The sequence below is a fragment of the Neolamprologus brichardi genome, chromosome 19 (assembly GCF_056152115.1).
Source record: "Neolamprologus brichardi isolate AB-2024 chromosome 19, ASM5615211v1, whole genome shotgun sequence".
Classification (NCBI taxonomy): domain Eukaryota; kingdom Metazoa; phylum Chordata; class Actinopteri; order Cichliformes; family Cichlidae; genus Neolamprologus; species Neolamprologus brichardi.
Window position 1 is genome coordinate 9367984 of NC_142122.1, and position 12473 is coordinate 9380456.

The 12473-nt window shown below is 39.8% G+C and overlaps 1 protein-coding gene across 1 annotated transcript in view; it reads right to left on the reverse strand.

Annotated features, from left to right (window-relative positions):
• sos2 (son of sevenless homolog 2 (Drosophila)) overlaps window positions 1-12473 on the reverse strand; it is a 42046-nt gene that overhangs the window by 18776 nt on the left and 10797 nt on the right. The window contains exons 2-7 of the mRNA XM_006798636.3: window positions 6982-7107; window positions 6582-6713; window positions 6294-6458; window positions 6002-6205; window positions 2796-2939; window positions 1443-1553 (exon numbers count right to left, since the gene is read on the reverse strand). Of these exons, the coding sequence (XP_006798699.1) occupies window positions 1443-1553; window positions 2796-2939; window positions 6002-6205; window positions 6294-6458; window positions 6582-6713; window positions 6982-7107 (882 nt within the window). The remainder of the gene's footprint in view (window positions 1-1442; window positions 1554-2795; window positions 2940-6001; window positions 6206-6293; window positions 6459-6581; window positions 6714-6981; window positions 7108-12473) is intronic.

Consider the following 12473-nt stretch of genomic DNA (forward strand, 5'->3'; position numbering starts at 1 on the left):
CCAACAAGATACAAATGAGGCCTAAAGGTAGATGATTCGTAACACACAGAAATTTGACTTGAACAAAATTAGACACTTGTTTTGAAAAGCTTAAAAAAGAAGAACAGAAAACAGTCTCATTCTGCAAGTGGTGTTACAGTGACTCTGGAGCTCTGATGCTGCATCATGTGAACACTCCACCTCACTGGGCTTTGGCCTGAGAAAACACCAGAAAATATTTAATCTTCAAAGGCTGCCAAACTGCACCCTACTGAGCATAATTCAATGCTATTCTTGTGAGGAATGTCCAAATAAAACAATGCAGCAGCAGCGAATAAACTGTACACAGGACGCTGGATATGTCATGACATGCACTCGGCGATATTAAGAGGAATTCCACCCGGCATGCAGGTTGACTTCAAAGCAGAACAGGAACAAATACTGAAACAATGTTTGCTGGGTATAAACTCAAAATGACCTACATACACCTTCATATGTACATTAAAAAAAAAAAAAAATACAGATTTTCCCTTTTTTATTTTACAGCATTTTTCAGTCTGTAAAGTTTATTTTTGGCACTGATAGAAAGAAGAACTGATTCTCAGTTGTAACAGCTGTAACCGTTAATTCTCATACCTAGTGCATGATAATACAAAGTCAAAGTAAATAAAACTCAAATGCACACTGTAACCCAAGTTCCAAAAAGTAAGGACGCTTTGTAAATGGCAAATAAAAGAATGCAATGATTTGCAAATCTCATTGACTTGTTGTCCCATTTCTGCCTGTAGAGGATTCCAGCACCTGGACTCTTCTATGAAGCTATGCCATTACAGTAGATCTAGCATGTGGCATTGCTGAAATATTAAAGGCCTTCCCTGAAAAAGACAATGTCTATACGGAAGCATATGTTGCTCTAAAACTTGTATATACTTTTTAGGGCTTATGCTCCCTTTCCAGATGTGCCAACTGCCGAATCCATAGTCACTAATGCGCCCCACGTTATCAGAGATGACACCTTTTGAACTGAGCCCTGATGTCAAGTCAGAAGCTCCTCTAATGCTTTAGAGTGGAAGAGACAGGATCCAAGTTTCCCCCCAAAAGAAACTTACAATTTTTACATTTTGAGGCACATTGTTCTGAAGTTGTTCCACGATTTGTCAATGCAGATTTATTTTTTAATACACGATCATTTTATTCACTTGTTGCCAGTTGCAAAATGTAATTTCAGCTGTTTTCTTTTCAGCACCGATTACATTTCCGTCCCTTTTTCACACCCGTCCCAGCTTTTGATTCATGTGGCTGCCATTAAATTCAAAATGAGCTAATATTTTCATGAAACAGTCCAATGGGCCCATCTTTTGAATTGTGGATGTGCGGTTGTATAAATATGACAGTATGTTTTTAAACCAAACAAATGTAGAGACCTGAGCGTCACCTTTCCAAACTCTTATGAAATCTCTTACCTGGAAGTAGAGGCCAACTGTTGGTCGTGCCATCAAGCTGTTGAAATGTGAATGAAATTCCCCGCCGAGGATGTCTTGAGACAAAGTCTCGTAGGGATCGAAGGCCTGCTCCTGCACACACATGCAGAATAATACAAGAATTCTTAAGAAAACATCACAGGAAGACAGTGTCATATCTGAGTCATCAGCGCCGTCTCCATTATAACCACAAGTTACACAAAGTAGTTAATCAAGTAATGACTTACAGTAATAAGTGTTTTATTTACTTATTTAGTGTATTTATTTATTTAGTGTAATAGAAACAGATGGGTTTCATTGGAATGTTCTTAGTTCTTAGAAAAGTTCCTCAGTAATTAACCTTCTTTTCACCCATTTTGTTGTTTATTTTATGCGTTTTCGTTAACAGTCTCCTAAACTGCTGTCCTAATGTCTTCCTTAGAAATTCCTCGTATCCTTTTGAATCCATTATTCTGATCAACAACTGCAAGATATACAAGCCCTAAAGTAACAGAGCAGCCCGAATGTTGATTCTACCTCCACCATATTTTACAATGGCTGGATGTTGTTTTTGTGTTAGTGTGCGGCGTCTTTTTTTTTTTTTTAGTCATAACACTGTGGGTACCAGAAGTGTTGTGGTAAACAAACTTTCAAGTTGCTTTCTCAAGAACACAATTTAAAAGTTTCTTTCTCAAGAAACCAACTTGAAAGTTGCTTTCCTGAGAAAGCAGTTTTTGCCAGGAACCAAACTTCGTTTTCTTTATTCATATGGAGAAATACCTTTATAACCACTGGCCAAAGTAGCTTTTCAAGACGTCGTTAGCACAGATTGTGATCAAATAAAGCATAAAAACTAATTTTGTCATATTAGTTAGATTTTGTTGGTCTATGATTCTGACTTAAATAATAATGACAATTTTTTTGAGCAATCAAATGAAGAAACTTCATTTAATTACAAACTTTTTCTCTTTCTGCAGTAAATCCTGGATTGACTTGAGTAGTTTGCTGTTAATTATCCGTCATAGAAAGAATCTCTCAAAAACTAAGAATTATTTTTGTTTCTATATTTTCCTAAAACAAGAATGATGCACTCATGCTGACATGCTGGTTTAGAATGAACAGATTTCCAACAAATCTAATAAATTCAAGCCATGCATTACATTTTTTTAACAACCACATGACAACCCAACACAAAAACAAAGAAGTACCAAAACTGTTTTTTGTACAGTTTATTGCACACGCAGTTTATTGCAAATTGTGTATTTCCCAACCATACTAGTAAAAGCTCAGACAATATTTGGCGCTGCATTGTGAACTTGTGTGTTTTAAGATTTGAAAATCAGAGTGACTTCATACCTCCGCCAGATCTTCAAAGCAGCTGCCCACCAACGGATGAGGGCTGCCATCAGCAGTCATCTCAACAGCGTCCTCAATCAACCCGAGCAGCTTCACAGTCAACTCGTGGATGTCTAGGATGTTACTGAAAACCACCTCGACATCCTGCAATGACAGGACAACATGAGTGCCCGTTTCACTGTTGTGGTGTGAAACGAGTAGCTATGTTAAACTGCTGTGACTAAGGATTTTTATCCTCCAATGCTGAAACCACAGATGAGTGAAAGGTCTTTTTACGCTGGTACAAGGCACAGAAAGAGAGTCCACATGACGAGGTTATGCAGTTTGTTAACACATGGACATGAGGGGGAAAAGGATAGAGTTACAAGATGATATGCATGACATTAAGATCCACTGGATGTCACACTAGAGCACCTTTATCTCAGACCAAAACAAACAGGCCACACTTCCGCCCTCCTTCCTTTTGTCTCTCACTTAAAACTTAGATGAGTTGTTTACAAGAGAACACAAAAAAAAACCAAAAAGCCACAGCCATCTACCCACGCCAGCCCTGAAAATACATGAACGATTGTGATGTAATGTAACCCTGCCGCCACTGCCTTTTCCAGTCAACTTCTCTTTATTTGGGGGGGGGGGGGGGGGGGGGCACACACACACACACTTCTTATTTTGAGTGCGTTTCACTTTGACACACATCTTTAAGGAGGCTAAATCAGTTGACCAGAGTGCAAAAACATAACACAGTCAGAAGTAGAAGCAGAAGCTGTCTCAACATAATTGCATGTTCTGCATTCCACTGGGCCTCACAAAGTTGAATCCTCCTCACCCAAATGATACCACAAATTACCCAAGCCAAAATATGCAAAGCCACAGCGACCCATTAAACTCGACTTTCCACTCAGTTCTTCTCAAACTGTAAACAGTGTTTAATCCCTTCCCTTACCTATACATTTCCTTTTTATTTTTAGGGAATTTAGAGCATTTAAAAACACACCTGTTAGAATGGGTTGTCTGCTTGCTGGAAGGTTAACGGTTCAATTACAGGCTTCCCTAGTTCTGCATGTTGAATTATCCTTGGACAAAATGCTGGACTCAAAGTCCTTTTCTCATTCCTAAGATTAATTTTAATGTTTCAATGTCTCATTTCTCAGCCTCTCCGGCCGCTTTTATGCTCACTGCTTACCCCCTGTCGCAGAGCGAGACAACATTTACATCATATCTGCGACTGTGTGATGATGTTGCAGCATCGTGCAAAGCAACCAATGTGGAAAAGTGTACAGCAAAGTATACTGGTGCTTTCATTGTTTGTGTAATTCACATTTCTGCCTATTCCTCAAAGCATGTATCTCAGCTGATTGGCTTGTGATCAAAAAGACCATGTCAAGTCAAACCACCCACCCTCAAGTAGCTTGTGCTGCTCTCCAGGCATGATATAATTCACCTATTCTGACTTTAGAACTCATTTTAACCTGCAATATAGTGTAATTGTCCATAGGCAGGAGTATGTTTTTTTTCCTGTATGGGGCTTCTACTGCTCAATGAGCTGATCCCATGGAGTAGTAGACATTTCCCTTTTCTGAGGGCAACATGTCCTGATCTCTCTGAATCTGGGCCTAGATCTGCTACCCAGAGGCACTGTGTATGGAGATCTGCATCAGACTGTTCTAGAACAGTGGCTACGCTATCAGGGACGATCAAAGCGCACAAGGTTGAGTTCATATCTCTGAAGACATTGTTAACAGTCTAAGCCTGTCAGTACCCCCTTCAAACACTAAGTCTACCCCTGAACAATCCAGGGCGTCACTGAAGCCTGACCTGGCATTTGTGTCTAAAGTTGTTGGTTCATTTGTGTCTGTTATCTTGACAGCTGAAGAACATCTGAAAAACAAAAGGTTCAACATGCAGTCTCCTGTTTTTATTGTGCATGCTTTTTTGGACAGGAGCTTTGAGCAGTGTTTTTTTTAAAAAAAAAAGTTGTGCAGCATCAAGCTGGTCCTCACCACTCACTTTTTGTTTCAACTGAACAGCTTTCCTTAGAGTGTATCCCAAGCAGTGCAAATCACTGTCCTCACTTGGATAAAGGGGCTACTTGCTAACTGGAGACTTTAAAATGAGACATTAAAAATGCCAAGAATGACATGCATAACCTCCGTTCTCAGAGTAACATGCGTAAGCTGCCTCAGCCCTTCTTTTTGGGGAAATATGATAAGTGCTTACCTTGAGTAATGACTGCATAGTAGTTCAAGCCACTTAACGGTTGGTGGTTCAGTCTGACATGGTCACCAGCCATTCAGAATTGGCATACTGAGGCAAATTCCTCTGAGAAATGTGAAGGGAGGCACATCCCACAGTAAGACATCTGACTGATGTTACTCTGAGAACTGTGGTTACGCAAGTAACCTAAAGTTCCTTTGGTTAGTCTTCTGTAAGAAGGATATAAATTGCTATTTAATGGCTGTTTACTGAGTAAGAGGGAGGAGAGACAAATCCCTTTGGGGTTGTGTCAGGAAGGGTATCCAACATTAAAACTGCCAAATCAACCCGCTGTGACGATCCCTTGTGAATAAGGGAGCAGCTGAAAGTAGGTTTACTATATGAGTCAGACAGCATGGGTCATGCTTTGTGTGATGAAGAGGAACTGTAACCTTTTAAGGCCAAACATAATGACATGTTTCTGTATGATGCTGATACTGACTGCCGATTATAGGACAGTGCATTGAGAAAAATCTGACAATACTTTTTTTAGATTATGATGCTTTATTCATTTTGACATAAAGTCATACTGTAAGCAAAGCAGTATTTATAGTCAATACTAAGCCTTAGTAGAAGAGACAGCCCAAAAAACACAAAAGCAGAAAAAAAAATGATGAAAGGTATAAAAGGTATTTCACACTGCTTCATGACGCTGAGTACAAGTTAGCCGATTACAGAGTTTTAGTTGTAATCTTTAGATGATCTTAAGTTGGATTAGACTGAAATAGCTTTGATGAAAACCTAACTGTTCTCCAAGCTGGCTTTGCCCACCGCTCATTTTTTAAGCATAAGACTTGATCGTGTTCACTGAACAGTTTACTTTGTATTATAAAATACTGGTCAGTGATTAGATCAATCATTATGTTTAAATGAGTCATAACCTGATTCTTTTTTGTCAAACTGAGAAATAAGCAATACTGACATGTGTCTTTCTTTTAATTCAAGTTCCTCACCTCGTTTGTGAAAACTTTGGAGTGAAGGAAGTGTCTGCGGAACACTTTGACAATGAGGTCCAGCTCTCTCAGGTACTGCCGCTCCTCTGCGATTTCAAGCCTCACCAGGTCATCATACGTGAGCTCCCCCGAGGACAAGGGCTCCTCTGCACTCTGCGACATCAACCCAATATCCTCCTCTTGGTCAAACATGTCCATCAACACCTGGAAACAGGTAGCAGTGACAACCAGTCAGTGTCATTCAAAAGAAATTCTTCTCTCCTAATCACGTTTAACAGCTTTAGCTTCTCACTTTGTCTGCACACATGGACACTTTGATGTCCTGCTGGGTGATTTCAAAGTGCCGAATGTTGCCAACATAGTTTCCTGCCAGTTTCAGTATATCTGCTGATATGTATTCAAGCACTGCCACAATGTATAGGGACACATGGTAGTCCACTTTGTAGCCCAAAACCTCCTGTTGAAAGAAAAAAGGAAAACCCACAATGAGACATTAACTATAACAGTTCAAAGGGTTGAAAAATAAAAGTGAGGAAAGCGCTGAGGATGAACAGGACAGCGAGCTGTCAAGTATCATTACCTTGAGCAATGGATGTATTTTATCCACAGGAAGTAGTAAGGGGTGTCTTCTCCTGCGTTTCTCAATGGCTGACTGGGCATCTGCAATTGCCCACTTATCTATAGGGTGGGGGAAAGTTTTCTGGACGCGTTCCTAATTTAAGAGAAGAGGAAATGTTACTTTTCCTCATCAAGAATATGAGTACAAACATTAAGATGGATGAACTTATATTAGAATAAAGTAAGTGTGTTTGAAATGCTTCTGTTGAATCATACGTTTCCTAAATGGAAAATGCCGGGACACCCAGTGGGAAAATTAGCTCACAATCTGTTTTATTGTTCTTTCATATTTGTTTTCAGTTTGACACATCATTAATATCTACTTAGAAAATAAATACTACAAGAGATTGTAAAGGCCTTACGTCTACATCTTGCACAGTGCGAGGCTGGGCCACACACAGCATGTTGAGAAGCTGCAAGATCAGCTCCTCGATATACTGGAGGGCATCCTCCTTTGCTGTCAGGTTTGGGTGGACCTGCTTCTGTACCTGAAAGTTACAGAAAAACAAATAAGTGTCAGATATGGCAAAAATTTGTCATTCACCATAATGTGGAGTGATATTATTTTTCATTCAGTAGGACAGAAAAAAAAGAAAAGAAAAAAAACCCCAACATGCTTCTGGCACTGTTGACATGACGTAAAGTGAAACTGTTTAATATATCAAAGTGATGTTAACATCTGGTATGATGCAGCTCAGCTGGCCTCACGCACAATTACATCAGCCTACAGTTACAATGACTGGCTGAAAATAAACATTTTTTCTTGGTTTTAACAAGGTGTTTATTCAGATTTTAGCCCACACACTAAATCTACTAGCTCAGTTTCATTCAACACTAACTTGAACATTACAACTCACTTGTACATTTAATTAGACAAAGCTTCTTCTTCTGATGTGAAACCACGTAAGTTTTGTTTTCCTTCAGCTGAGTTAAACATGAAGCCCACAAATGACTAAGCTATGATTAGCCAGTGATGCTCACTGATACTCAGGCGTAAGCACAATCATCATATGACTTTCTGCAGAAAATGAGACAACTTTAGTATCAGGAAACATCTCACTTTTAAGTAACTGGCAACAAAAAGCAATTAATATATTGAAAAAGTTACCTAATGCAAGTTTTAATAAAACACTCTTTTGCTGCTTTCAAGGGAGCTCAGACAGACAAATGCATGTCTAAACTCATACTTAAAAACTATACGTTCTCTAAATTTAGTTTTGTACCTACATTTACGGGAAACTAGCCAACTCTGTCGACCCTATAAAACCACTGATAACTATGAGCTCATGTGCAGATTATAGAGTGACATCATAGCAGGAGAGGAGGTGTGTAGATGGCACCTGGCAAAAAACATTACAACTCTGAGGAATGTGATTGTGCCTGCAGTCCTCTACAGATCCATATAATTCTGCATTAGCCATTCCAAGAGAATAATCATAACTAAATATTTACAATGAAGTGTTAAATATTCAACTCCAGCTATTATGTAGCTATACACTGAAAAACACAAGTAAAAATGACTGCTTTTAAGGTTGGAAACAAATCTAAAAGACATGCAAGCGATTAGGCTATGGCACACAAATCAACAAGATTCATAAGTTTCCTATAAAAAAAAATAAATAAAATCAGCAATCAAACACACGAATACCTCTCCACAAAATTAACTGCAAGACAATAAGTCTTTTAAACAAGTATCATCTCAACTGAAAAGGATTTAGAGCTCTTTTCTGCAGATATATCAATTCACCCAGGTTTGCTCTGCAGCGGGACTCCTGAGGGTGCAACCAGCCTGACAGAAGGTGTGATTTTACATGCTGACAACAAAGAAGGTGTGGCTGCATCAGGTCTACTAATGGAAAGAGAGTAACACCACCGCCCCCAAAATACCCTCCAGCTACCCAAAAGTTGCCGTCATTTGGGCCGTGCCCTCTCACAGGAATGCTGTCAGTTGAGATACTATTATAGTATCCAAAGTAGTCTTGGAGGAGAAGGAGAAAAAAAAAAAAGCTGTGGCAGAAAACACGAGCAGAGAGGTGGATAGAAAATGAACCTGGTTTCTTACAAAAGCCTGTTCACATGCTAGTGATGGAATTACCCTGGCATATAGTAAAAGTGATGAGTAATGATGACAAAACTTTGCCCCCGGATTAAGGAATGTGAGAGGACCGTTAAAAGGTCGATGCAGATCGCGCTTCACGCATTCCTCTTCTGTGACTTAACAGAGACTCAGCAAAAGCAGGATGTCCCCTGTCTCAAGTTTGACTTCATTTATTTGGGATAGAATAATTATCAGAGAATAGAGGAGTACAGAAGTGTCTCTAGGGGATTATAAAAGACCCCTTTCTCAGCCCTCCTTTTAGTTTACATTCCGATTAACTGAATTCAGATGCTTTTCAAAACGAATGGAGCTGGAAAGTCTGAAGCTACAGCTTGGTCTCATTGAGGTTTCTGTACATCATTTCTGTTTTGATGCACACTCACAAGACCTAACAGTTAAAAATATCCCACACATATAGGCTCTACTCGGGGAAAAAAAATACATATCAAAGCAGAAGTACGTTATGAGATAGATCCTTTTTAACCACAAATAGGCACTTGACCAAATTCCACAGGACACCAGGAGCTGTGAGTCACCACACTGAAACTACGGGGGTTTCCCCTGACTCCATTCACAGAATAGTTGGCCCGTTTCAGAGAGGCCCACATCCAACAAGTGTCGGCTATCTCCAACAATGTCGGGACGGGAAACATTGTAACAAAAAGACATGAAACTGAATGCTATTTGAATAAAAACATAATAATTCAAAGACAATACACAGAACTGGAACAGAGCTTAAGACGTAATCAAATAAACTGCTGCATACACCCGCAGTACAATACAAAAAGGAATTCAGTGTAAAATTCAGTAGGGTTACTAACTAATTTCAATTAACGGTCAATTTTCTACAAAAGATAAAAAATAAAAATACATAAAAGTTCAGTGTGTTTGCGTTTCCTCTTTCACAAGACAATAAATGTATTTTTCAATAGCTGCAGGTATATGTCAGTTATTTTCTTATAATGTTGCTATATGCTAAATCTGATTTTGAAAAACATTTGTTCTACACTGAAATGACAACAAGGACATCTGACGAGAGGACTGACAGAGCGGTGGCATGTGCAGGTATGACTGTGGCTCAGTGTATTATTTACAGTACTGTTGCAACTTGATCCTAATGGGTAGTGGATGTAACAAGGTCTAATATAGTTGGCGGCATACATCGAAGTAAACGCAAGCAAAGTGAAAGTAATCGAGTGGAAAAATGGCTGGGGAACTCCTGAATTTGAAATGCACTCAGCTCAACTCAGAGACTCTGCGACGCAGAGGAATTCTCAGGGTAGGAAAATCAACTGTTTAATCTGAGAAGCACCACAAAAGGTGTACACAAAACATGCTTCAGACTAGGGCTGTGCAATTATTCTAATTTTAATTTCAATGTCAGATTTGGCTTCCAGCAAATATTAAAGCAAGACGCTCGACATAAAGTGATTATTGTGGCGCATTCTGTTTTGCAATAATTCTTTGGTTTTGCCTTTCAGCACATCTTTTTCCCTTCTTCTGTCTTGGCCTATCCATAATAACCCTCTATAATTAAAGCTCAAGGAGCTATACCAAATAAAAAATATGGCTTAAATCCTCTACAGTATTGGGGTAATTGTGTTAAAGTACTGCAGCTGTAATAATCTAGCAACCCTACTTTAGATGCAAAACTAAAAGATTAGTCAACATTATGAATTTTTTTGTTTTATATATACCCAATATTTCAAAGGCTGAAAAGCTAGTGCAAGCAATGCATTATCTTTTTAATAATACCTGTCATAATTTTTGTGCCATTTATCAAGCAAAAAATACCAAATATTCACCCTCACAGTATGAGTTATGTGGTGGTGATGTTGCAGCTCATGGCCAACAAAGAAAAAGTTATCAACAATGTCATCCACATAAATGCCAGGAACTAAGAGTTCTTAGAAGAACATCATATTGCAAGGAAATCAACAGTTGCTCCCTTAAGGGGTCTGCCTCCATCTCAACCTATCCCTAGCCTCCTCGTCTGTCACACCAACCCCCAGCATGTCTTCCTTCACCACATCCATGAATCTTCTCTGTGGTCTTCCTCTCTTCCACCTGTCAATGAGCTTCATCTTTTACATCCTTTGTCTTTTGCTATTCTTCCTTTGGACACTACCAAGCTCCTTTGTCTCCAAAACACTCACCCTGAGCTATCCCTCTGATCAACTCATTTCTAATCTTGACCCTCCTGGTCACTCACAATAACTTTGCCACTTTCAGCTCTGCCTCCTGTCTTTTTGTCAATTCCACCATCTGTAAGCCATCATAGGAAGTCTCAGTACCATCCTTTTCCCTCTTGCTGCTAAAGTGCTACCAACTTTCAGTGGTCTTAATGTTTTTTCTTTAAAATTTAAAGTAGGGTACAAGCTTACTAGATAGTTTCCAAATTAAAAATGATTTAATTGAGATCCAAAGGTGAGCCATGCTGTAGAAAAACAGTCTTGGCCTTTCTGAGAGGAGTCTGGTTCATCATTAATAAAAATCAGTCAATAGAAACAGTTAATTAGATTGGTAGTTTACACCCAACTGCTAGAGTGGGGCAAAAAAGTATTTAGTCAGCCACCGATTGTGCAAGTTCCCCCACTTAAAATGATGACAGAGGTCAGTAATTTGCACCAGAGGTACACTTCAACTGTGAGAGACAGAATGTGGGAAAAAAATCCATGAATTCACATGGTAGGATTTGTAAAGAATTTATTCGTAAATCAGGGTGGAAAATAAGTATTTGGTCAATAACAAAAATACAACTCAATACTTTGTAACATAACCTTTGTTGGCAATAACAGAGGTCAAACGTTTACTATAGGTCTTTACCAGGTTTGCACACACAGTAGCTGGTATTTTGGCCCATTCCTCCATGCAGATCTTCTCAAGAGCAGTGATGTTTTGGGGCTGTCGCCGAGCAACACGGACTTTCAACTCCCGCCACAGATTTTCTATGGGGTTGAGGTCTGGAGACTGGCTAGGCCACTCCAGGACTTTCAAATGCTTCTTACGGAGCCACTCCTTTGTTGCCCGGGCGGTGTGTTTTGGATCATTGTCATGTTGGAAGACCCAGCCTCGTTTCATCTTCAAAGTTCTCACTGATGGAAGGAGGTTTTGGCTCAAAATCTCACGATACTTGGCCCCATTCATTCTGTCCTTAACACGGATCAGTCGTCCTGTCCCCTTGGCAGAAAAACAGCCCCATAGCATGATGTTTCCAGCCCCATGCTTCACAGTAGGTATGGTGTTCTTGGGATGCAACTCAGTATTCTTCTTCCTCCAAACACGACGAGTTGAGTTTATACCAAAAAGTTCTACTTTGGTTTCATCTGACCACATGACATTCTCCCAATCCTCTGCTGTATCATCCATGTGCTCTCTGGCAAACTTCAGACGGGCCTGGACATGCACTGGCTTCAGCAGCAGAACACGTCTGGCACTGCGGGATTTGATTCCCTGCCGTTGTAGTGTGTTACTGATGGTGACCTTTGTTACTTTGGTCCCAGCTCTCTGCAGGTCATTCACCAGGTCCCCCCGTGTGGTTCTGGGATCTTTGCTCACCGTTCTCATGATCATTTTGACCCCACGGGATGAGATCTTGCGTGGAGCCCCAGATCGAGGGAGATTATCAGTGGTCTTGTATGTCTTCCATTTTCTGATGATTGCTCCCACAGTTGATTTTTTCACACCAAGCTGCTTGCCTATTGTAGATTCACTCTTCCCAGTCTGGTGCAGGTCTACAATTCTTTTCCTGGTGTC